Below are 27,281 nucleotides of genomic sequence, written 5' to 3' on the forward strand. Positions count from 1 at the left end.
TCTCTGCATCTGAAGAGGAAGGGTGCTCTGGGAGGCTAAGTCATTCGCCAATGGACTGGGATATGGCACAGGTGGACCATGGCATGACTGAGCTGAATTCGCCCTTACTATTGCTTGTTGGAGTAGAAAGGCTTACCCACAACCCCATTTGAAACTGAGCTGTGGGGTGCCCTAACAATACAGGATCACCCTACCTGCCACCCTGAGTGGTTCTATGATTTGCGGTGATTTGCCCAAGTTACCTCATTGGACAAGACTGAACCTGGAAAGACAACACCAAGACCACCCTCATGTGTGCCCTTCCCTGGGAGGCTTTCTGGGAGCACCCAGGGAACTGAACTAGGTGACCTAAAGAGAATCATGTTTGCCCATCACCCCCACCACCAATCTTTCTCCAATTCCTTAATACCCCCAGAGACCTCAAAGTCAAAGCACCCCTTCTGATGTGGCCCCTTAAAACTGTGGCTCCCTTCCCATCCCCTCAGAATGTTTTCTTATCATGGGGAGAAACCCTGGTGTCAGTCACTGGAGATACATGACCCAGCCTCAACAGCCAGTGCTGACCACCATGAACACAAAGTGGCCATGGGGCCGGTCCATCACTGGGGACATACAACCAAACCATACAGCTAGCTACCCAAGGAGCCTCAACAAGACCAGCTGAAAAATCCACCTGGATAAAAAGAAAACCACTAGGGGCAGGAGAGGTGGTACAGCAAATAGAAGCTGAAGCTTGCTTTACACAAGGTTGACCTAAATTCAATCCCTAGCACCCCATAAGGTCCTCTGAGCCCACCAGTAGCCCACCACACACATACACACACACGTGCGTGCGCGTGCACGCATACAAACAGGCACACACACGCGCACACACACACACACACACACACACACACACAAGGCTCTCAGTAGTATCTGGCCAGGCAGGTAGAAAATAAAGTGGCCAGGAGCTTCCCACAGCTGTCACAAGTCAATGAGGGCCTGGACTCCACTTTCAGCCTCGCTGCTTAGACAATCTCCTTCATGTCTGTGTGTACCAGGGAGAAAAGGGAATAATCACACTCCTTCCAAGCAATGTTCGGGGAGAAACTCATTGTGACTCCTCAAAGGAGAGAAGGCCATATGTGTCCTCAGTGACAATGGAGTCTGGACTGACCACTGTACTTTCTAGACCAGTGCCCTCCCTCCCCCTTCAGCCCCGTGTCCTCTTTTGCCATTATTGCCCTAAACTTCAGTCCTACCCACTCCCTGAGGCTCTCATGTGATACACAATTTACACTCAACGCTAAAATGGGCCAGAGCGATAGTACAATGGTTATGGTACTTGCTCGTTTGCAAACTACCTGGGTTTGATTCCCAGCATTCCATACGGTCCCTTGAGCACAGCCAAGAATGAATGAACTCTGAATGTAGAGCCAGGAGTAGATCCAGGTGTGGCCCCCGCAAAAAACAGCATCAAAAACAAAACTGCATAGGTTGAAATTCATGCTTTGCCTGCGGGAGGTCAGGGTGGGCTCCATCCACGGCACCACCTTGCGTACCGAGCCTGGAGTTGCTGCTGAGCAGTACCAAGTGTGGCCCCAAACCACCACCACAACCAAGTTCATGACTAATAGAAACTTGCAGAATTCCCCCCTTTTTGGGGAACAGAAACTCCCACGAGAATGTGGTTCAGGGGCCCTTTCCCTCCCAAGTATAATGAGGCCTCAATCATGTTCCCAAAACAGAGGTGAAAAATCCAACTACCCCCTTGGCAGGCTGCTGAGAGAAGCAAAAGAAGCTTCTGGAAAATGTGTAGGGTGCATAATGAAATCCTTACCCCAGAAAAGTGCTAAAATAGGAAGATGCCTGGCTGGACCAGGCGGCGAAGTAGTGGGGGGACAAATGGTGGCACTCACCGAGTTTCACGCTCTGCACCCGGCCTCCGATGCGGTTGGAAGCCTCAAGCACGGTGACATCGGTGAAGCCCTGCTCCAAAAGTGCTTTGGCTGCAGCCAGGCCAGCCAAGCCGGCGCCGATCACCACCACGCGCGGCTGTCCCCTTTTCCGGAGGCCACGACTAAGAGGGTCATCCGCACTGTCACCACTGGATTCACAACTTTGCATGCCGTCCGTGCTCACCTCCTAAGAACCTGCAGAGAGAGGAAATGTCAGAGCCAGGGCTTGACCCTCCGGAAGATCCCCAGTTGCCCCCACCACTACCACCACGAATGCATCAGTGACCAGGACAAGAGGCTACGCAAGGAAGGAGAAGGGAAAAGACAGAGAGAGGAGGTCAGAAACAGTGTAGCGGGTAAGGCTTTTGCCTTACAGGCAGCCACAAGGTTCGATTCCTGGCATCCCATATGGCTCCCTGAGTACAACAAGAGTAATTCCCGAGTGCAGAACCAGGAGTAATCCTGTGCACTGCTACATCACACACACACACACACACACACACACACACACACACACACACACACACACACACACACACGACAGAGGGAGGGGGGGACAAGAGAGACGGACCATGCACCCACCAATGACCCCAAAGAGAGAGCAAGGAGTCCCTGATTGATATTTGCTCAGCCCATCCCACACCTGCAGGGCATTCTCACTACCCAGGGCTGAGACATGTATCAGCAAGAAAAAGAATGACTGGGGCCGGAGAGATAGCATGGAGATAGGGCATTTGCCTTGTATGCAGAAGGATGGTGGTTCGAATCCTAGCATCCCATATAGTCGCACAAGCCTGCCAGGAGCGATTTCTGAGTGCAGAGCCAGGAGTAGTAACCCCTGAGCACTGCTTGGTGTGACCCAAAAACCAAAAAAAAAAGAAAAAGAATGACAGTGAGGGCAGCAGTCAGAGAAACTGGCCTGGGACCTCTGACCCTGGAGCCAGCTCCACCCAGCATTACTGCTGGCAGTGACCCCAAGATGACCACACACATCACATATTCTCACATACTCTCTCTCTTACATACACACAGTCACATTCACAAACTCTTGCGCACACACACTCACACGCAGTCATGGCCCCACACTCACACTCTTCCACACACATCCAGGAGGCTGACCTAATCCTAGAATGCTCACACCAATGCCAGCGGGACCCTTGGGATATGCTCACAGACCCCAAGTTCTCACAGGACATGCCCCCAGAGGCACACACAGAACCCAGTACACTCACAGCAACCCTGATATGCTCATGCCAACCCTCAGGATGCTCACCTGGACCCCAGAATTCCGATACAACTCTCAAAGTGCTCACCTACCTATGCCTCAAAATATTCACACAGACCCCAGACTGCTTGCCTGGACCCCAGGATCTTCACACGCATCCAAAGGTGTTCACATAACCTCTGAATGCTCACAGGAACCCCACAATACTCACAGGAAATACAGGGTATCCCCCCCAACTTCACGATGCTCCTCACGGCCACCTTGCAAAGCCAGCAGGGATCTCAAAGTGCTCACGGCACACAGACGGCGCACATAACCACAGCTCCCCCTCCTGTGGCCCTGCCCTGCCTTCTCACTCCCTTGCCCCTTCCTTCTCCTTCACATCCTCAATGAGGTGGCAATGTGGAGGGAGGATGGAAACCCGCCCTCCTCTCAGGAAGTGCCACGAGGCTGGTAGCAGAAGCGCCTCTGCTATTTCCAGTCTTTCCCTGGTAGTTTTCCCGGGTCACCCAGCCTCTTGGTCACCACAAAGCAGTGGACCAGGAGGACCTGTGGACCAAGAAGCCAGACATCAAATTAACAGTTACACTAAGCCAGCTTGCTCAGAGACGCCAGGCAGGATGGGCAGCTGGAAGACCTGAATCTTCCTGGCCCCTCCCCAGGGCTGAGAGAGACTCCCCTGACATTCCCAGAGTGACCCCAGGGTTTGAAGGTATGAGGGGAAGCCCTAAGATACCGTTTCTGTGCCGGTTCCTCCCCTGCCTTGACTGAAGCCTCTGGCAGAAGTTGTGGATTTTGGTTGTATCCAGGAAGGAACCATAGGGAATGAATGTGGGTGGAAGGTGCTGGATCTCCGGTGCAGCAGCAGGAGACAAGTAAACACTGGCCCCTGAGCCTAGTAAGCAAACCAGGCCTACTCTCCCAAAGAGACACACCAGCATGATCCTGGCAGCCTTTTTGTTTCAAGAGCCCCATGAAACAGTCCAAGGCCCCTCTGTCAAAAAAAGGGATAAACCCACAGCATGCCGAGGAGCATATTCAGACAAGGGCAGGGCACAGAAACAACATACATCTGCTCCCTAAGACACTGAGAAGAGAAGCTGGAGCCCAGAACACACAGTGAAGCCCCACCCACTGTCAGACTCACAGCTCCTGAAGCAGAGTGTGGGAGGCTAAAAGAAAAAGAGTGTGGAGGGGCAGGTATGGCATGGGGGGGGGGGGTTAGCTTCTAGTTGAAGAAATTTGTGCTCACCTGAATGGTGGCTATGTAGGGTACAAAGAGTCATGGAGTTGGACATTTGGTATTCGAGCCAGTCACCGTGTTTGTGGTACAGATACACATCTGTGTGTGCGCATTTATGAATCTGCGTGAATGTATATGGGATTGTATGTGTGTGCTCATATGAATGACTGACTGCACTGTGTGTATTCATGAATGTTCCCGTATGTGTCTGCATATAGGTTTATCTGTGTGTGTACCTCACTGAAAGTCAAATATTTATTCCCGACTCCCTACAGAAGACTGAAAGCTGGCCCCTCAGCAGGCTCTGGCATCTTTATCATAGAATAAGGAGCCTTCTTCTAAAGATTCTCCAGAGTTAGGGGGCCGGTGAAGTGGCGCTAGAGGTAAGGTGTCTGTCTTGTAAGCGCTAGCCAAGGAAAGATCTCGACCGCGGTTCGATCCCCCGGCGTCCCGTATGGTCCCCCCAAGCCAGCGGCAATTTCTGAGCACTTAGGCAGGAGTAACCCCTGAGCATCAAATGGGTGTGGCCCAAAACCCAAAAACAAAAACAAAAAAAGCTTCTGCTCTCTATCCCCTCCAGCTGCATGTAACACAGGGTGTGAATGAGAATTTGCCCCACTCCTGCCTCTGAGGCCCCAGATCCAAGCAGCAAGAGAGGGCGAGGCCAGTTTCCTAAGGGCTAGCAGATCATAAGACTCAATTCAGGGGCAGTTAGATAGGCTCCCAGGCCCCTTCAGGGAGAGCGAGTGTCCCCACTTCCCACTGCTCCTCTCCCCTTCGGTCTTTCTTGCACTGGGACTCCATACATCCAAACTTGCAGGCACCTTCACAGCAAGTCTGGCTGCCTTTCCTCCACCTCCTCTCCGAGGTTCTTTTCCAGGGGACTAGACTGAGAAGTGGAGGCCAGCGCTCAGTGGGCAGCAACTGGAAGAAAGGGTCCTGGTGCCATGAACTTATATCACTTTGTAAACACACCTGGTGTGGGCGGATACCACCACTGCCCAGCATCCAGCCGTGCCAGGTGGCACTGCTGCCCTCCTACCCCACAGCTTCTGAGGGGGGAGGGGGGCTGCCTAAGCTGGTATTCAGACCTCTACCTCTTATATGATTTTCTGGTCCACTGCAAGGAAAAGTTCCTGTGCTGTCTAGGGCATGAGTTTGATGAAAAGGGGGGTAAAAAATATTGCTTCTACCAGAAGCCTTATCACAGATCTTTCTCCAGGCTCCCTCGAAACCGAGGGACAAGGGAGCCAGTACAGGAGATGAGACACTTGCATGCCTCTGCAGGGGCCTGTGACCCTGGTTCTAATCCCTGGTACCACAGCCAGTTCCTGAGCATGGTCCCAAGCAGTCATGAGCACCATGCAGTGATCCACAAATCAAAAGTGAAAATTGATTCAGTGCTAATGGGGAAATGGAATGGTATATGGCGTATAATTGGATGTGGGTGCTGTTACTGCTTTGGCAAACCCAAGTGGAAACTGACCACTAAGTGCTTGCCAAACTCAGTTAGATCACTGACAGCACTTAGGGGGTCCCTCTACAAAGGTCAGGCATCTCTCAAGAAAAGTGCCAAGAATAGCCCCTGAGCAACGCTAGGTATAACCAAAACAAGCAAACCAGTTACCAGGTGAGTGACTACTTTGAAAAGTGCTAGCAGGAAGAAAGAATACTGGGGTGTATGTAGATCTAGGCTGCCCAGCTCCCCAGCCTCAGCGTCCTCCATGAACTGGCCAGCTTGTCCAGACACTATATGTCAAAGCAAGCTGAAGTGTGAAAGGGGGAGTGGGACACCGTGGTCAGCATTTTTGGGGACACCGAGTTATTTCTAAAGTTCTACCACTGAATTATGAGCAGAGACTTCAGAACAGGGATTGGGAGAAACACAATGTGTACTGTACTCTTAAGAGGAACCTAGAACACCAAAAGCAGTGCCAATAGATCAGACACCCTGAACTTGAACTCAGGCCTGCACACCTGAGCAGGTCAACAGGTAAATGGGGCCCAAGGTATCACCCGTGCCCTGCTTTTCACAGTGAACCCCATCTTGTCCCTCCTTGGCTTCATCCCACACAGGGCTCCAAAACACCCACTTCCCCAACAGAGGACAAAGAAATGAATCTGTCCAGTGTCCTCCACCTTTTACCCTCAGTTCCCAACTGAAAAAGGGGAGGAAAGCAACATGGGGAAACAGCCTGAGTCTAGGTTCTCGCAAGCCAGGCCATCCGAGCTCTAATCCACAGCCAGTTGGGGGGTGTTGGGGAGGGGTGTAGCTTGTTTGCTGCTCTGAGTGTCATCTTTTCCTTTCTGAATTTTTATGAGAAAAGGTCTCCTTGAGGAAGCAATCACTTACTGCTCCACTGTGCCTCCTCTCGCCTTCGGGGGGAAAAAAAGAAAGAAATAAATAACATCCGCTCCTCGATCTGTATGCACAGGAGAAACAGAACACCCTGTACTTTTTGAGCAGATAAAGGAGAAAAGAAAAAAAAAATAGTGCTGGCTCAGTCAGGCGGGAAGGAGCAGGGAGGAGGAGACAGCAACAGACACTGGCCTCCTTGCTCTGGCTTCCATGGCAAATGGGGGGGTTGGCAGAGGAGGGGAACTGGAGCCCCCCTGGCCCCAAGTGGACCAAGCTGCTAGCTCTAAAGAATGAGGCTAGCTGGACATGAATAGGGCCGGGTGTCTCATCCCCCTTAAAAATAGCCCCATTCTTCCTCTGTCCCCCACTTCTCTGGCCTGCAGGCTCCCTTCTTCCTCCACCCAGCGCCAATATTGTCTGAGAACCAGACCAAGAAGCCAAACTAGAGACAAGACAGCAGGGGGCTGGGACAGAGCTCAAGGGGCTTGGATCCCCACCCCACATGGCCCCCAGCACTGAATTAGTTTGCAGTGTAAGTTTTGACATACAATTAAACTTACAGAATTTGGTAATTTAAAAAAAAAGATGTAACAAAATAATGGAAAACTTCCCCCAACTGAAGTTGGAGCAGTACAGCAGGTGAAGTGGAATAACTCTCTCCCCTGTACTAACAGAACTCTACCCCTCTCCCAATCAAAGTAAGTACTTACTCAGCTAGAGATATAGCATGGAGCACATAGGGTACTTGCCTTGCAAGTAGTTGATCTAGATTAAATCCCTGGAACTCCGTATGGCTTTCCAAGACTACTGGGAGTGATATCTGGGCACAGAATCAGGAATAAGCCTTGAACAACACTGAGTGTGAGCTCTCCCCTCCTGAACCTCCAAAACCACACTGGGAGAATCTTTACACATTTTCAAAAGGATGCCCAAATAAGGAGCCTGGCCCATGGAGGGTCACCAAAGGACAAGGGTGAGGTCAGATTGGATGGGTGCCAGCAGTCAAGCATGAGTCCTGGCCACATCCTCACTCACTCACCTCCCAGCTTTTCCTGACACTTCAAGGCTTTCAGCTCCATTACCCTTCCATTACCCTTCCTAATGGCCAAATTCTGGAGCCAGGTTTTGGTCTTGACTGCATCTGCCCTGCTGCACCCCTCTTAGAATAACCAGGCATGGGGCCAGAGAAATAGTACAGTGGGTAGGACTCTTGCCTTGCATGCTGAGTTCAATCCCCAGTAACCCGTGTAAGATCCATCAGGACTGATCCCTGAGCACAGATCCAGAAGAAAGCCTTAAGCACAGTCAGGCATGGCACTAAAACCCAGGCATGGAGCCAGGGCAACAGGAATCTCCCTGATGTCTCCATAGCAGCTAAAACTACAGGTCCACCAAGTACCCCAAGACAAGTTGAAGAAGTCCTCATGAAAGACCATTCTTTGGCCATCAGATCAAGCCCAGAAACCCTTAGCTTCCAAACACTTTAACCTCCTAACTTCCCCAGCCTGCCTCTTCCTTCTGACTCCCTGAGGAAACTATAAGGACTATGTACGTCAAGTGCCATTTCCTCCAACACCAGCCAGAATTGACAAAGAGCAAAACCCAGAGGTTCATCTAAGAACTTCCAAGGAACCAGGCACTGTACATGCAAGTCCTGAATCCTTGGGCCTATCACTTTGCTGGCTTCCCACCAACACCCCCATGGTGCCAAGAAGCCAATCCGGGGCTTATTCATGCAAGGCAAGTGCTCAGTCACTGAGCTATGCCCATTATGCCCATAACCTCTCTCTCTCTTCCTCTCTCTCTCTCTCTCTCTCTCTCTCTCTCTCTCTCTCTCTCTCTCTCTCGTTCCCTTCTTCTCTCTCTGTCCTTTGACTCTCTTGTCTCTCTCTCTCGTTCCCCTCTTCTCTCTCTGTCCTTTGACTCTCTTGTCTCTCTCTCTCGTTCCCCTCTTCTCTCTCTGTCCTTTGACTCTCTTGTCCTCATCCTCTCTGACTCTGACTTTGTCTTTCTATGCCTGACTCTTTTCTTTCTATGCTTGACTCTTTGTCTCTCCATCCCTCTTTCTCTTAAAAACACAAAACATATATGTATATGCACTCACATATATATGTTCAGATATACACACATACATTACATACACCCCAATTTGACACCAGTCTTAAGCATCCCAATAGCTTCTTCGCAGATCTGTGATTCACATGTCCCCCTCCCATCCCCGGGGTACAACGCAGTTGGAAACACAACCAAGAATAACCAGCAAGACCCACTCCACCGAAGTTTCCTGAAGCTGGAAACGGGGCTTCCTGGCACTGATTCTGCCCCTGGCCACCCACTACCCCCAATACCTGAATGCTCAAGGCCTAGGACTCTCTATCCCCAGAAAACCCTACTGCCAGTTTCTCTAGGGTGAGGTTGGAGCCCCCAGGATGGAGCAGAACTAGGGGGCTGGGCTAGACTCCAGACACATTCCCCCAAGGCCTGAGCTCCCAAATCTAGGAAGGGATGGCAGAGGGTTAGAGGCATCATGCACTGCTCAGGCCTCTTCAGTGTGGAAGGCCTTCAGCTCCCAACAAACAGGGGATCTCTTTCCTCCCCACAGTGGTCACTACTGCAAAACACTGTCACAGAGGAAGGGTGCACGACTTGGACTCCATATCTGTCCAGCAAGGCTCCTCACAAGGACAAACAGGTTGACTGTGGGTCCAGAAATGGCTCAAGGGACAGGGTATGCCTAGTATGTAAGAGTCCCCAAGTTCCATTCACACTGAAGACCCCCTGAGCATTGCCAACTGTAGCCTTGGTGGTCCACAGTACTGGTGGGCCTCAGAATCAGAGCCAAGCAGGCACGCCCCCCATCAAAACCCATACCCCCTTTTGGTTGAAGGTGTGTCCTATGGTCCATTTATCAAGGTCCAAAGAAGAGAGAAGAGCAATTAGGACCTGCCCTCTTCCGGCTAACCTCCTGCCCCCTCAGGGGCCCATGGCCCACAGAAGCAGTCCTGAGGGCACACACTATTGCCAATTTACAGGTTCCACCCTTCCTGAGCCCCAACTTGGCTCCTTCTTGCTCAGGGGACTCCCTCCACCTCCACAACTAACCTTGGAACTTACAAGTCTCTCCTCCCAGTGGAGATGGCTGAAATTCAACCTCAGAAGGTTGTCCCATGGCCCTACATCAGTCCTCTAGGGAGTCTCCCCCACTTCTGCTCTAATAGGAGGGGAAAGTGGGGGAGACTGGTCCAGGGGATTCTCTTTAGACTGCCTGGCAGGTTTGGGGAAGGATTTGAATTCTCGAGGGTCCTCCAGACAATGAAATTATTCTTCAAATGTGAAAAACCGCCCAGAAATCCCAGACCAGCTGCTTTGCACAACAGCCCAGACAAAGGGGCTCTGTGTCTACAGCCAAGGCACCTCCCACCCCTTCACTCCAGGGAGGGGCCGGACCCAAAGTAGCCCCAACAAGACCCTCCCAGGCCTCCTCACCAGGGCAAGCCAGTCAGGAAGTGCAAGAAGCAGCAGAACTGGGCAGGCTTGAGAGAGAGGGTGTCAGCTGGGAACAGACATGAGCATAGACAGGCTCAGCTGTCTCCCCTGCTAGGTGGTCCTGGCTTCCCTTCTCTAGATCCCACCTGGCCAACACCCTAATGACTCCCTTCCTGCACCCCTTGAAAACCCCTGCTGTCCCAGGTGATGAAAGGTTGCCTCCTAGAGTCTGTGAATCTTCCCACCTCCAAACTGGGGCTGGGGACCCGCTAGAAAGGGCTTCACTAAGCTCACATGTGTCACAAGTGTGATCCCTGCAAGAGGAAAGAGGAAGAGAAGAATGATCCCCCAAAGGGACCCGCTTAGGGTAGGACACTCCTCTAGGACCCAGAAAGTCATTTCACTTACTGAAAAACCTGTCTTCATTTGAGATCCAAGCCTCCTCCAGAACCCCATTTCACTATGAGACTCTTTTCACCCTATGTAGTCCCAAGTCTGAATCACTGCTGCCCTGACTATCTGAGCCCCCATATTTACTACCTGGTTATACTACTCCATCTAAGGAAAAGGGTGTGGAGAGGATCCCACAGTGGTCATTAGGCAACCCCAAGCTCATAAAAGGGAGAAAGTAGAGCCCCCGGCACAGTAACCTCTTACTCACAGACTGAGGTATAGATGGGAACTTCCTCTCTTCTGAGGCCAAAGGGCTCCAAAAGCACAATTTTAAAGGGTTTTGTAAGGACTCCAGAGAGATAGTACAGTGCTTGCCTTGCACTTGGCTGACCCAGATTGGATCCCCAGAGTCCCACATGGTCCCCTGGGCCTGCCAGGAATATTCCCTGAGCACAGAGCCATGGGTGTGGCACCAAAACCAAAAACTAAAATTAAAAATAAAGGACTCTGTAGGAAGAAGACTGTGAGCCTACAATGAACAGAGAAGCCAAGATTTGGGGCCTGAGGCAGAGCCAGACCTAGACAGGATCCAGAAGCAGGACATGAATCTTTCTGGAGCGGGGCATGCCCTGTACATCCTGACACTCAGCAAGGCAGGTTAGATCCAGAGAGATTGTTCCAGAACCCAAGCTTTCAGCTACCATCAGGCACTCCCTTGAAGATAGAGTCCCAGTGCCAGCTTTTCCACTGTTCTCTGTGGAGACACCTCACTGGCCAAAGACTCCAGGTAAACCGGTTTAGGGGCTGAGAACGCTGGGGTGAGAGTGGGCAGCCGCCCCCAACTCCTTTGTACTTCCAGAAGCCACAGACATATATCCCACAGCCACTGCCAAATCAGCTCATCGGCTGAATTCCTGGCCCCTGCAGTGAAGAAGGAGGGGAGCATGGAGAGATGCTGGGAAAAGGGCAGCATCTTTCTGAGGGGTGCAGACCTGGGAATTTTGAAAGCTGAGTTCCCAGAAAAAGTTAGAGCTGAAGCACTTGACATATGCCTTGCCTGATGGATTAAATCCCAGCATTACCAAAACATTATTATTATTATTATTATTAATTATTATTATTACTTATTATTCAAAAAGAGAAAGAGCTAGAACTGCAGTACTGCCCCCACACTCAAATAGCTTAGCTCAAATTCCACCCAGGAGATCCCAGCAAAGGGAGGCTTGACAATGGCCCAGTGAAGATCCAAGTAGGATTCCAGTGTGATTGATGGATTCTGAATCTCTTCTGATCCTTTCTGGAACTCATGCAGAAGGCCTGCACAGCTCTGATGCTGGGCTGCCATACCTAAACCCACTCCACATGTCCCATGTCCTGCTTCCCCATGCCATCATGGCTGCATCTCATCTGCCTTCACACAGATGCCCATCTGGCCAGTCAGTGGCTGCCTCTGTGCAGACAAGCCTTAGTTCCCCTTTCGATCTAGAGCTTCCAGAAGCCTAGAAGCCCCAAGCATTGGCTTGGAGAACTCAGGCACCTGCTATCATGACAGTGGGATTCCAGGATGAATCTGGTAAAAATGAGATGGCCCAGACAGCAGACTATTTCTCTGACGACACCAGCCTCAGAGGAGTCCATGAGGCTCAGCTTTCCCATCTGCAAAATGGGAATGATCACCCCTATGCTGAAGGAGGCTGTCCTTAGCCTCAGAGCCTGCCACCAGTTTCCTGTGTCCCCAGCCAAGTTCTAAAGACACATGTTTCTAGGGCTGGGGAGATAGCTATAAGAGCCAAGCACCTGTTCTTTTTTTTCTTTTAATTCTTTCACTTTATTTAAGCATAATGGTTTATAGAGTTGTTCATAATACAGTTGTTTCTGGCATTTCATGTTCCAACATCATTCCTACCACCAATGTAACATTCCCTCCATCTCTGTCCCCAGTCCCCCACTTATTTTTTAACAGGCATGAAATAATCTATTTTATATTGCTTGTTACAACTAAATGGTAATGGAATTGTATTTTTAAAAACTTCAGGAAAAGCAAATTTGTTAAATTGTCGTATCTTACAACAATGTTGTATCATTAAGTCATTTTCAGAAGGTTTATTAGGCTGTTCTGTTGTTAGCTGAGCATTCAGTGTTATTGGTTTTGTTTTTTTACCTAAGCTGACTTCTATGCTACTTTGACATCTAATTTAGTGTGTTCTAATGGGTATCAGTATTGAAAAACTTGGAAGTGTTCGCAAGGCTGCATTACAGCTGAGTGCTTCAAGATCTGTGGTGCTGGGCCAATGAGATGACATGGGGGGTGGGAGGGCTATGAGATGTGGCTGTGGCTGCCAAGGCTTTTGGAAGTACGGAGGGGTAAGGGAAGCTAGCTACCTTCACTCCCAAAAAACCTAGATTTCTCAACCTCAAACTAGTAGGCCTGGAGTCTTTTGTCTGTTAGTGTCTCTGCAGAGAACAGTGGAAAAGCAGTAAAGATGGACCATTGATATGACCATAATACGGATGCTGTTGCTGAAGCTTCAGCTAGATGGGGACTTGCTCCCCGGCCAGAGCAACCCAGAGATTTTAGCTAAGAGACCGTGTACCCATACATTTTTTTCAAGTTGGTTTATAACAGCAGCAGTAGTATGTGTCTTCTAAGCACCTGTTCAGGTTCCATCCCAGGCACAGAAGTGTCCCCTGAGCACAGAAGCAGATATAAGGGTTTTTGTTGTTGTTGTTGTTGTTGTCATTGTTTTGTTTTGTTTTTATTTTTGGGTCACACTCAGCAGCGCTCAGGGGTTACTCCTGGCTCTACGCTCAGAAATCGCTCCTGGCAGACTTGGGGGACCATATGGGATGCTGGGATTCGAACCACCATCCTTCTGCATGAAAGGCAAACGCCTTACCTCCATGCTATCTCTCTGGCCCCAGGTGTAAGTTTTGAGTATGGCCCCAAGTCCAAAAAACAATAATAAAGATAAAGAATAAAGATGTGGTTTCATGGAAGGATCCCTTTAGAACCCCTTAGGGTAAGTCATCATGGCCTAGATTCCTTCCCACTGGGCAAAACCTGGCACCCAGTAGGGAGTCCACTCCAGGAAGTCATCAGCCACTGAAAATGTCCAGGACCCCAGCCAGGATGCTATCCTAGAGCTATGGTTGGTGGAACTATGCCCTTAGTAGCATGAGCAAGGGAGGAGTGAAAGGAGCCAGTGGTGACCACCTGAGAATATTCATCAAAAGGTTGAAAGAGAAAACTAACCTCAAGACCAAGGTATCTGCAGAGACAGGGTGGTGAGTAAAGCACGTACCTTGCACACATCTTGAACAGATCTTAGTTCAATCATCAGCACCAGAAACAGTCACCTGAGACCATCATAAATGACTTGAAAAACACAGAGACAGAGTGGCCACTGGAAAGGTGGAGCTAGAAGACTAGACCTGGAGGCAAGTTTAGCCAGCAGAAAAGTCACTGAGAACCCCCTCAATCATGTCCAGGAATCCTGAAGAACATCCTATCCTAGTAATACTGCTGTGGTATGATGACACTGGGCCCTCTAATTCAGGTACCTTGGGGTAAGACTTGAGCATGTGTGTTTCATAAGTAGTAATCTTATAGTCAAGGATTTAGAACAGCTCCCAGATATACCCTCCAGCCTGGCCCAGAATATCTGGGATTCACTTATACAAGAGAGAAGATGGCAGACAAAGGTGCAGCATGCAAGACAGTACCCACTGTACTATCGTTAGACCCTAATTTTTTTTAATTAAAAATAACTCTGGGGCCCGAAGAGATAGTATGGAGGTAAGGCATTTGCCTTGCATGCAGAAGGACAGTGGTTCGAATCCCAGCATCCCATATAGTTTCCCGAGCCCGCCAGGAGCGATTTCTGAGCTTAGAAGAGCCAAGAGTAACCCAAGTACTGCCGGGTATGACCCAAAAAAAAACAAATAAATAACTCTCTGGGGCCAGAGCAATAGCCCAGCAGATAGGACATTTGCCTTGCATGTGGCTGACTCTGGTTCAATCCCTAGCATCCCATATGGTTCCTTGAACCTGCTAGGAGTAATTTCTGAGCACAGAGCCATGAGTAAGTAACCCCTAAGTTCTGCAGGATGTAACCGAAAGAAAAAGAACCATAAAAAAGTTAGCTCTGGGGCCGGGCGGTGGCGCTGGAGGTAAGGTGCCTGCCTTGCCTGCGCTAACCTAGGACGGACCGCGGTTCGATCCCCCCGCGTCCCATATGGTCCCCCAAGAAGCCAGGAGCAACTTCTGAGCACATAGCCAGGAGTAACCCCTGAGCCTCACAGGGTGTGGCCCAAAAACCAAAAAAAAAAAAAGTTAGCTCTAAACACAGCTTCCCCTCCCTCTAAGCAGCTCCTTGCAAACCTTACCTAGCCCAGGAGGACCCTTAGCTACACTCATCTTACTTCCTCTGCAGCTGTGGCAGCTACACCTGCTTCCTCGAGAGCCTTCAACCCCCACTGGAGTGTGGGGGATACTCTGAGCTTCCTTGGGCGAATATGTGCCTCACTACCTCCCCCACACACACCACCCCAGAGTCCAAGAGAAAGGGCAGGATGACCCCAGTTCCCCAGATGACACAAGACCCACTTGGAGGGGAGACCCAACCCTCCATAGTAGGGATTAAACAGGCTGATCAGTGAGAAATGGTAAGAGCCCCCAACCCCAGCAAACGGCACAGGCACACCCAGAGGACATGGGGTGGGGGCAGGGAGAAGTTTTCAATGGTACAGGAAGTTGTTCAACCCCTGAGTTTTGGGGTTGGGCTAAGAAATCAGGAGAACTTTAATAGTTGTGTCATTTCTACCCTTGAATTTTGCAAAATAAAGACGGGGGTAGTTTTAACTATTAAGGATAAAAGAACAGATGTATCTAAAAGCAGGACTGGAGAATGGTTCCAGAGGATGTGGCAATAGGAAAGAGACTAGCGATAAACTGAACAAGGTAAGAGACAAAAGGAGGGAGTGGGTAGAACCCCAGTAGCACATGGTCCCCTGAACATTGCTGGGTGCAGCATGGAAGCCTTGAGCACCACAGGGTTCAAATAGCACCACCTCCACAGGCCCTTGCATTGAACCAACAGCCAAGTTAGCTGATGATCACCCTAGATTTCCTGAGCATCAATTATGAGCCTCCCCCACCACAACCCCCCAAAAAATAAGCAGGGAGTGGGGAGAAAATGACAAACTGATTCTTTTTTTGTTTAAGAGCCACACCCAGCACAGTTCAGGGGTTACTCCTGGCTTTGTACTCAGGAATTATTCCAAGCGGTACTTGGGGGACCATACAGGATGTTGAGGATCAAACCTGGGTCACGCACACGCAAGGCAAAAACACCGTATCCAATATACTATCACTCCAGGCCATGAACTTATTTTTCATCGAAAGGTAAAATGTGTGACCACAGAACAGCCTAACAGTTTCTCCCCAAATAAGAACTACTGTGAGAGACAGTGGTTCTACTTCCAGTGAGGAATTGAAAGTAGGATCTCCAAGTAACATCTGCACACCCACATGACAGCATTATTCACAACAGCCTGTGTTGATTAGTGGGGCAGAGAGATTGTTTAAAGATGCAAGAAGCCCATATTCAACCCCCAGCACTGCCTGATCCTGAAGCACCACCACCAGTTGACCACCAAACATAGCACCAGGAAGAGCCTCTGAGCATGGCAAGGCATGGCCAGTAGCAAACAAAAAATGTCCATAAGGCTTCAGAGGTAATACAGCTAGTAGGGGGCTTGCCTTGAACACAGCTGACCTGCATCCAATCCCTGACACCCCACCTATTCCCATGACCACCAGAAACGATCCCTTAGCACTGAGCCAGCATCAAGTATGACCAAAAACAAACAGAAAAGAATAAACAATGATTTGGGGGTCTGGAGAGATAGCATGGAGGTAAGGCATTTGCCTTGCATGCAGGACAGTGGTTCGAATCCTGGCATTCCATATGGTCCCCTGAACCTGCCAGGAGCAATTTCTGAGCGTAGAGCCAAAAGTAACCCCTGAGTGCTGCCAGGTGTGACACAAAAACAAAACAAACAAACAATGATTTGGTACACATTTTAAAAAGGAACTCTCACCCAGGTCTCCATATGCATAAATAAAATGAATTCTGAAGCTAGTATGCTAAGTGAATAAATTAGGCAAAGGTCAGCTATTGTCTGATTCTACTGATAGGCTGCTGGGTCAAGTTCATATCTCTAGGAAAGTAGATGATGATTGCTTGGGAGAAGCCTAGAAGGGGCTTTGTGTGGGGAGCAGGTGTTTAATGAGGACAAAGTTTTTGTTTTCCAAGACGAAGAAAAGCTTTGGTGGGACTAGAGCATAGTACAGCAGATAGGGCTCTTGTCTTGAATATGGATGAAATGGGTCTAATCCCCAGCATCCTGTATGGTTTCTGAGCACTGGCAGGAGTGATTTCTGAGCATAGAGCCAGAATAATCCCTGAGTGCTTGCCTGGTGTGGCCCAAAACTAAAAAGAATAAAAAAGATAAACTTTGGAAATGAATGGGAGGGAGGGACCATCATATCATGATGGTCCTTAATGTTCTGCACTAAATATCCATAAATTATTAAAATGGTGAATTTGAGGGTCGAAATAATAGCACAGCGGCAGGGCAAATTTGCCTTGCATGAGGCCGACCCAGGACGAACCTGAGTTTGATTCCCAGCACTCCATATGGTTCCCTGAGCCTGCCAGGAGCGATTTCTGAGTGCTCAGGAGTAACCCCTGAGTGCCACCGGGTGTGTCCCCAAAAATAAATAAATAAATAAATAAAATGGTGAATTGGGGGGGGCAGATATGTAGCACAGAGGAAAAGCACATGCCTTAGACATGGCTGACCCAGGTTTGATCCCCAGCACCACATATGGTGCCCTGAAAATGGTCAGGAGTGACTCCTGAGCACAGATCCAAGACTAAGCCCTTTTAGTTCCACTATGTTTGGGGGAAGCTTCCCTGATAGTACTAGGGTCCACCAACGTGAAACCTATTGGTCTCTGGAGGTCATAAGAGAATCAGACCCAAGGTCCTGTGCATAGTAAATAGGGTCTCTACCCTTTGAGCTCTCTCCCTACCTCGAAAATAGTTTTACATGTTGCATATTTTGAGGCAATAAAAATTATCCACAAAGGGGACGGAGCAATGGTGCAAGCGGTAGGGCATTTGTCTTGCACACGCTAACCTAGGATGGACTGTGGTTCGATCCCCTGGCATCCCATATGGTCCCGCAAGCCAGGAGTGATTTCTGAGCGAATAGTCAGGAGTAATCCCTGATCATCACCAAGGTGTGGCCCAAAAAGCCAAAAAAAAATTAACAAAGCCTAGGCCAGATTCTCAGGAGACAGTGATAGCCAGAAGTCACCCAAGAAACAGTGACATGTGAGAGGTGACAGGTGTCCCAAAGGGAAAAAAATCTGGGGGGCAGCTCTCATGCAAGGAGGTCGGGGTGGCATGGAGATAAGCGAGTGATGGGCAGGAGAGTACAGAGGGTGCTCATGAGGGGGTGACTTCCCAGGTGCTCTCTGACTGATAGGATATGGCAGGGAGAGTCAGACAAGATCAGGGTGGTTGGGTGACCCATGAGGACCATATGGGACACACTCTGACAAGTTTTAGCTTTGTGGTGTGGACCGGCAACCCCCTTTTATCTTCACTCCGCATTGGGGGGGGGTGAGAAATTCAATGGTAAGAGGCAGAGGAAGTGCCCAGAGAATCTTATTCAGGGATTGGTTCTCTCCTCAAATCTATAACCAGACCCCAAGTAATCTTCTAACCTAAGTTTGGTTGGAGCCTCTTCAGCCTCGTTTTAAGAGGCATCACCTGCAGGAAGGAGCCATTTCCCCTGGCCCCCACCCCCAAGATCCTGACAGAAAGGCCCAGCCTTCTGGGGGCCTGGAAGCCCCAAAGGGATGAGCTGGCAGAGGAGGAACCCCCACCCCCAACTCCCACCAGGCTTCTCCGGGGGTTTCTCTCTCTCCCTGCCAGGAGCCTCAGCCCTGGGGTGAAGGAGAACAGCCCTGTCAGCACTTTCCAGGACTTGAAAACCACCACAGACAAGAACTAAGGCTGAGAGAGCCGCTGAGCGAAGGCGAACTCAGTTCCCCTGCGGCTCCTCGTGACTGCACAAAGCCCGTCTGTGCTTTTGCCTCCAGCCCCCAAAGGGGGAGAGTGGGGGGGGGGGGCAGGCCCAGGCTCCATCCTCTCTCTCTCCTGAGCCATGGGGTCCCCACTTGGCCCAGCCCAGGACCTGTGCTCCCCCTGTTTACAAAGAGCAGAAGAAGCAACTCTGAGAACTCCCTGGAGTGGGACCCAGAAACCTCAGAGGGGTCCAGGCCCCTCCACTGTTAACTCTTTGCTTACAGAGCTCTCTCCCAGGGCCCAGCACAGCAAGTTTCATTGCTGACCCAAACTACTTATCCAAACTGCCTGCTCCATTTGCTGCTTTATGGAGCCCTCTGTCTCATTCTGACTGACCACCCATTTCACAGAGGAGAAAGTGGGCTCAGTGAGGCTGCTTGGAAAGAGAGGTGCAGTCCTGGCACGGGGACTGGGAGGGTGGCAAGGACACCACTCCCCCACACACAGACACTTTGTACCAGGCACTACCAGGCTGACAGGAGGCATCCCCTGTCAGCTTCGGAATTCGCCCAACTGTACCGCCAAAACTTGGGGCTACCGCTGTGAGGTCACTGGCTGGTCATTGGCCAACAAGTCCACAGGGTGGGCTCCAGGTCTCTGAGCTCTTGCCTCTAAATTATTGACTTTACTGTGTTTACTCAGCCCTTTACTGTAGTTTCATCCTTGAGGAAAAAAGAACAAAGAGAGACCCATCTTATAAGCTGGTTTTTATTTCATAAGTATGTTGTTGTACAGAAGCTTTTGGGTTTAATATAGTCCCACATTTTTGTTGAGTTGTGGCTTATACCCGTTGCGTTGAGGGATACTTCTGATGCAGTGCTCAGGACTTGCATCCAGAAGTGCACAGGGGATCATGGGATTCTGGGGACCGAACCCAGTCTTCCTGCATTCAAAGCACACATTCCAGTTTATTGAGCCATTTGTCCAGCTCTTCTGAATTTTTTCTGTTGCTTATAAATGTAGGTATAAGATCAACGTGATGTTCAAGCAACATTGTTATGATCCATGTCAAGGAAACTTTCCCTCTGTATTTTCTTATTTTCAGTCTTTAAACTGATATATATATATATATATATATATATATATATATATATATATCAGTTTGGGAGTTCTTTTTTGTAGATTGTAGGGGGATACAAGGAAAACAAAGGTACAAATTCATTAGAGAAAGGATAGTATTTTCAAAAATGGTGCATGAGCAATTTTATTTCTTTTTTTTTTTTTTTTTGGTGGTTTTTGGGTCACACCCGGCAGTGCTCAGGGGTTACTCCTGGCTCCATGCTCAGAAATTGCTCCTGGCAGGCACGGGGGACCATATGGGACGCTGGGATTCGAACCGATGACCTCTTGCATGAAAGGCAAACGCCTTACCTCCATGCTATCTCTCCAGCCCTGCAATTTTATTTCTATAAATAAAAAATAAGCTTTGATTCATACCTGGCACCATAGAGCAGTGATTCAAAAGGGTTCATAACTCCAAGTTAAGAACATAAGTTTGGAGCTGGAAAGATACTACAGTGGGTAAGGTGGCTGCTTTGCAAATTCAATCCTGGATGCCCCACATGATCCCCTGAGCACCACCAGGTGTGATCCTTGAGCACAGAGTCAGAAGTAATCCCTAAATACTTATGGATATTATCTAAAACTCAAAAAATGGGGGGGAAGGGCTAAAGGTACAGTACAGGGAACCAGTCCCTTGCCTCGCATGCAACCAACCTTGATTCAATCCCCAGCACTGTATGTAGTCTCCCAATCTCTGTGCCTAAAGCCAAAAATAGCCCCTGAGCTCTCTGGAGAATGGTTCAAAATTTAGAGAAGGGTTCGGGGAGACAGGGTGTGCTTTTGCCTATACGAAAGAAAATCCCAAGATCATCAAAATCATAAACCCCTTTGCAGACTGTCGTCTTCTCTTCCCAAGCCATCATTTCTTCTCCTGTGTAACTTCAGAGTGTCTCAACTGCACTCCCACAAGCCTGAACACAGGCTTTTCAAAACACAAAGGGCTCCCCATAAAGTTCAGCCCTGAGGGAAGAACCCCACCACTGCCCCCATCAAGAGGATGAAAAGCCAAAGTTGTTCATTTCCAAACACATCATGGGCCCTGAGCCCAGCATTCAGTCCATAAAACACCTACAGAGTGAAGATGCAGAACTTGGACAATAAACATATTCAAGTCTTTTGTCGAGTTCAAAGAGAAGCTTACAAACTCCCAAGCTCTTGAAAACAAAAAATGTCTGTTCTTAGAATTCTTTTGTGTGTTTTTTTTTTTCCGCTTTTGAGACACACCTGGGGGTACTCAGGTCTGTCTCTTGACTGCATTCAGGGATTACCCCTGGTGAGGCTCAGATGACCATAAGGAATCCTCCATACAGAGACTGAACCTGGATCAGTTATATGCATGGCAAGCGCCCTAACCACTGTGCTATTGTTCCAGCCCTGGTTCTTAGAATTCTTTTTTTTTTTTTTTGAAAGTGTATTACAAATCTTTAACAGTAATATTTTAGGTACATAGTGATATTGAATCAGGGGTGTTCCCACCACCAATATCGTTCTTAGAATTCTATCAGCAACATCACTGCTGTTTCTCACAGAGCATAACTGAGGTCCAGAGTGCAATGAAAGGGTCTTTCATGAAAGGTTTAGTTAATCTTAAGACTAACATCTCCACTCTAACAAGGTGTACACTGAGGTTCAGAGGGGCCCAACACCAATCACTCAATATAATACACTCAGAATTTACTTAGGAATTTAAAGAAGGCATCAGCAATAATCTCTCTTTTTCCATTTATTAATCAATGATAAACAGTAATTCTTTTTTTGGTGGGGGGGGGTCCACACCTGGCAGCGCTCAGGGGTTACTCCTGGCTCTACACTCAGAAATCGTTCCTGGCAGGCTCAGGGGACCATGTGAGATGCCAGGATTTGAACCACCCTCCTTCTGCATGCAAGGCAAACATTTTACCTTCATGCTATCTCTCCAGCCCCACATAGTAATTCTTTTTAACACTAATAATTAATATTTAATATTTATTATGAATCATCCCATTACCTTTTCATCAGTAACACGTTTGTTTGTTTTAATAGAAAGGTTCATTGGAAAGTAGAAGGGAAAGAAAAAGAAACTTCCCAATGGTGGAATTTAGCATAAGACCAAGTTGAGGGCACAGCAAGTAGGGCATTTGCCTTGTATGCAGCGAATGCAGATTTGATCCCGGGCATCCCATACGGTCTCCGAGACTGCCAGGAGTAATTTCTCAGCACAGAGCCAGGAGTAACTCCTGAGCACCACTAGTTATGACCCCGACCCCACCCCAAAAAAAGACTAAGTTGATTTGGGGGGGGGGGGGGGCTGAGCAATAGTACAATGGGTAGTGATTAAGCCAGAGTGATAGAAGAGTGAGTAGGGCACTTGCAAGCAGCCAAAGAGCTGCATCAGATTACTTCACAGCACCCCCATATGATCCCCTGAGCACCACCAGATTTGATCCCTCAGCACAGAGCCAGGAATAAGCCCTGAGCACATGTGGAGGTGGCCCAAAACTAAACAAACAAACTGGACATCATAAAACTATAAAACAAAATTCACATGCTCTGGTCTAGATATCTCAACTGAGGCTAAAGCTAGACCTTCAGCTAGACTTTGAGACTTTCTCTTTTTTTGAAAAAAAATATATGGCATAGCAAATAAAGGAGAATATTAAATTAGAATACAAAATTTGGGGAGGCTTTGGGCCATACCCGACGACGCTCTGTAGCCAACTCAGGTTTGATACCTGGCATTCTATATAATCCCTGAGCCTGCCAGGAGCTATTATTTCTGGGCACAGAGACACGAACAACCCCTGCTCACCCCAAAATAAAGATAGCGCATTGGACTGCAGCATGTTCTTTGCATGAGAGATCCCAGTTTCAATCACTATGCCTCATGGTCCCTAAACCAGGAACACTAAACTAGAAGTTATCACCCCCCCCAAAAGAGAAACTTCTGTTCCTTTCTTTCTTTCTGGATTTCCTATAATATAAATGTAATTCTTCTTAGTGTTACTCCATATAGCTCTATATTATCATCATTGTTTCAACTTCTTTGTGTTTTTTATTTATTTCACCTACTTTACCTTTATACTTGCAGATCTGACTTCCAGTTTCTTCATCGAACCCTCCACAGCAATTTTTAAGCTGCGCTATTGTGGTCTTTTTAGCTTGGAAATTTCTACTTCAACTTCTGAAACTTTTGTTCTGTCTTTGTTGACATTCTCTTCAGTGTTCTACTGTTAAATCTTTCACTTTGAAGTCTTCTTCAGAGAAGTTGCAAAGCTCTGTTATGTTAGGATTTCTCTCTGTACTGTTTGTTGTCTTGTTCTAGTAGAGTAGGTGAATTCCTCCATTTCTTCATTACTCTGATTTTCTATACAAGCCTGAAGGCGGTGGGGCCTAGGCCTGTGCTCAACAAGGCCTGGAAAGTAATCTTGGAGTCAAGATAGGAAATTTTTGGGAACACTAGTATACCAAATTTGAGAGATCCTAGGAAGCCCCAAAATTTAAAGCTCCTTGCAGCCGAGGGAGCAAAACACTGAGACATGAGACTATGGCACCATTTGTTTATATTTGTCTCCAAGGCTCTTTTCCACCTACTACCTATAAGTTTCAGCCAACATGAAGTGACTACAAAAGGGCATTGTTGTTGTTGCTGTTGTTTTTGTTGCTGTTTTAATGAAAAGAAGTCTACTCTCTGGGTAAGTCTGGGGGGTACTTTCATTTTTATAAAGATTCAACTTTTTTGCTAACAGATATGGTCTGTCCATTTCACTGCCAAAATAAAGTTACACTGGATAGTGTCTCTCAGCCCCCAGTTAGAGCAACGATTTGCAGGGGATGATGATGGGTGTAGGTCTCAGTCTTTTAAAACTGTGGAGAGTGGGACCAGAGCAATAGTACAGTGAGTAGAGCACTTGCTTTGCACATGGCTGAACATGGTTTGATCTCTGGCATCCCAAATGGTCCCTGAGCACTGCCAGGCATGATTCCTGAGCTTAAAGTCAGGAGTAACTCCTTAATGCCACCAAGTGTGGCCCAAAAACAAAAACAAAAACTTAATTAATTAAAGTAAAAAATAAAACTGTGCTGAGTGAGATCCAAGATGGTATCCACCACAGCAGGACTGGGTGAGTTCATGAAGATGCGCCTGTCAGCAGTTGTCCCTCACAGTTTCTTATGTGCTACTCCAGTACTGTTAGTATAGGACCAGAGACTACGTAGGATGCTAGGAGTTCAGCACAAAACTCTCTTGCTCATCAGGACGAAGTTTTGCACCTTAGACTTCTCTTCCCAATTGTAGCTTGTTGCCCACAGCAGATTCCTTTCATAGAAAGGAATCCACCCAACTGCAGTCCACCCAACTGATCTCCTCTGTGCCTTGATTTCTTCGAAAGTTTAGTTGATTCAAAGTTTCACATCAGTTTCTATATAGATTAATCCAAGTTTTGGTGTCCATTTGCTGTGATCTCCATGAAAGTCAACACAAGTTCTCCCTAGCCCTACTCAGCAATCTTGACCCTAACCCCCTCCAATCAATTTGTTTTAAAGTCAAAGTGAGAAACCTAAGGGAAAAAATTAAAAAAGCTGAGTACATACTTTACATGCAGGAGGCCAGGTTTGAGTCTTAGGGTACCACATGATCTCCTAAGCCAGGGGTCCTCAAACTTTTTAAACAGGGGGCCAGTTCACTGTCCTTCAGACTGTTGGAGGGCCAGATTATAGTAAAAACAAAAATTATGAACAAATTTCTATGCACACTGCATATATCTTATTTAGACGTGAAGAAACAAAATGGGAATAAATACAGTATGTGGCCCGAGGGCCGTAGTTTGAGGACCATTGTCCTAAGCACTGCCACATATGTCTCAAAACAAACAAATAAAATAAGTAAAACCAGGTTCATTCTTCTTTCTTGAGTTATCTTTTCAGATGAAGTTAAAATGTTCCCCAAAGATATATTTTAATTAATTTTCTAAAATTAAAAAAATGTGAAATGGACACTTCACTGGAAAAGGCCTTCTTCACTGGAAAAAAACTTTTTCAAGATTTTTTTTCCCACTGGTGGTACAAAAAGCTTGAGTCATCTGAAAATTGAGCTGACTTGGAGTCTAGTTTTTTGCCAGCCCAAAAGGGGAACCCACCAATGCCTCCTCCCTGGGTCTGAGTTCAGACAGCAATGCCAAATATATTTGGAGGTGCCTGGTGGTAGGTGAAGAAGCATGGCTCAATGGCTTGGAGACAGGCTTTGAAAAAGACTGCTGACCCAGCTATCCGGGAACTGGGATTTCAGGACCACACCTGCCATTTGCTGTCACTTGCCAGTATCTCCTTCTGTAGAATAGGGTGGCAGAATGGGGAGGACAGGAAGGATGGGTTGGTGAGGGCTCAACACAAAGTTGGCAGAAGATGGCTAGGGTAGGGTCTTTGTTTAATTTGATTTGGTTGTTTGGGGGTCACACCCAGCTCTGCACTCAGGAATTACTCCTGGTAGTATTTGGGGGACCATATAGGATGCTGGGGATCAAACCCAGGCTGGCCACATGCTAGGCAAATGCCCTACCTACTGTACTATTGCTCCCCCACTTTTTCTTTTTGTTTGTTTTTGTTTTTGTTTTCGGGGGGTCACACCTGGCAGCGCTCAAGGGTTACTCCTGGCTCTACGCTCAGAAATCGCTCCTGGCAGGCTCGGAGGACCATATTGGATGCCGGGATTCGAACCATCATCCTTCTGCATGCAAAGCAAACGCCCTAACCTCCATGCTCTCTCTGGCCCCACCCACTTTTTCTTTTTAGTAAATTATAATGACTTTCCAAGTTAATCTTCTCCTGGTCTTAAATCACGGCTTCCTCAACACTCTTCCCTAAGAAGTGCCTAGAGTATAAAGAAATCCAGCCAGGGAAGCAGAGGGGGTGGAGGAAGCAATGGGGTTAGCTGTTTTTCTTCATCTTCAGTCCTCCTGGCCCCAGACTTAGGGAAGGCAGGAAAAGCCCTGAGCTCCACCTATTTGAGAAAAAAAGAGATGGGCCACTGAAGGACGGGAGGACAAGAAAGCACAGCCAGGACTGAGAGCCAAAGCTCAGAGCTTTCCTGAGTGTCACCATACCAGCCCAATTCTGCCCAGACAGATAACTTCTCTTAGGTCGCTGCTGTGATTGCTACAACCATCTGCCTACCCTAACCTGAGCCTCGTGAAGGCAAAGTCCTCACACCTCAGAGGACAGAAGATGCACCAGGAACCAGTGCAGGGCAAGGGGAAGCTTGTAGCAACCCATCACAGAGTTTGAGGGGGCTGGAACTACCCCCCAACCCTGCATTTGCAACACCCCTTCCAGGAAGACCACAGAAAGGGAGGGATTCCAAACCTTTTGGGAAAGTGACTCAGAGCTCTGAGGAACTACGGATAAGTGGCAGAAACTGTGAAAAACTTTCCCCCTACTTTGACCAGTGAAGGAGCTGTGCTTTCCTATGAGAAAGTCCAAGGAGGGAGAGCCCAGCTTGCACCCTCCACAGTGCTCACCCCATCCAGGGCCCTACATAGGCCATGACTCAGGAATCTTCACAGCTTCCCTGGAGACACTGATCCAAAGAAGGTTCCACCATCACAACCTCCTCTCTGCTATCAGCAACATCTCCTCACCCACTGCCCCAACTTCAGGTTCCAGACCAGAATTGCAGACCCAGAAAGAACTGTCGAGGGTTAAGAGAGATCATAGAGGGCCCGGAGAGATAGCACAGCGGTGTTTGCCTTGCAAGCAGCCAATCCAGGACCAAAGGTGGTTGGTTCGAATCCCGGTGTCCCATATGGTCCCCCGTGCCTGCCAGGAGCTATTTCTGGGCAGATAGCCAGGAGTAACCCCTGAGCAACACCGGGTGTGGCCCAAAAAAAAACAAAAAAAAAAAAAAAAAGAGAGATCATAGAGTGGGTAGGACATAGGGTAGAACACTTGCCTTGCAGGTAGCTGACCTGGGTTTGATCCCTGACATTCCATCTGATCCCTGGAGCCCACCAGGAGTGATTCTTGAGTCTAGAACCAGGATTTAGCCCTAGCACCATGAGGTGTGACAAACAAACATACCCCAAAAAATGGCTTTTTATTTTTAGAGCCAACTGAAGAATGGCTCTTCTGGGATGCCCAAACCAGGCCCAGCCACCCAGGGCTTCTCCCCCTTTTCCCACACACAACCCTTCCTCCCCCCAAGAAAAGCCACATGGGCGAGTGCAAACAAACTCCTCAGCTCCATGAGTTCATTTGGGGGCGTTGTCTGCTTAGAAACCTTTAACTGCAGCCAAATTTTTCACAACTCCTCAGACTCAGTGACTTGCACCCCCCTCCCCATGAGGTCACGAGACTCAAATTAGGAAGTTGGACCCTAACTGACCCTGGGGACTCTTTACTGCCTCCTTCCTGGAGAGCTGCCCCAGTGCCTATCAATCACACA

The 27,281-nt window shown here is 48.4% G+C and overlaps 1 protein-coding gene across 1 annotated transcript in view; it reads right to left on the reverse strand.

Annotated features, from left to right (window-relative positions):
* SMOX (spermine oxidase) overlaps window positions 1-27,281 on the reverse strand; it is a 51,584-nt gene that overhangs the window by 16,249 nt on the left and 8,054 nt on the right. Inside the window, exon 2 of the mRNA XM_049779461.1 lies at window positions 1,899-2,132. Coding sequence (XP_049635418.1) covers window positions 1,899-2,106 — 208 coding nt within the window. The 5' untranslated portion in view covers window positions 2,107-2,132. The remainder of the gene's footprint in view (window positions 1-1,898; window positions 2,133-27,281) is intronic.

The sequence above is a fragment of the Suncus etruscus genome, chromosome 9, assembly GCF_024139225.1.
Source record: "Suncus etruscus isolate mSunEtr1 chromosome 9, mSunEtr1.pri.cur, whole genome shotgun sequence".
Lineage (NCBI taxonomy): Eukaryota > Metazoa > Chordata > Mammalia > Eulipotyphla > Soricidae > Suncus > Suncus etruscus.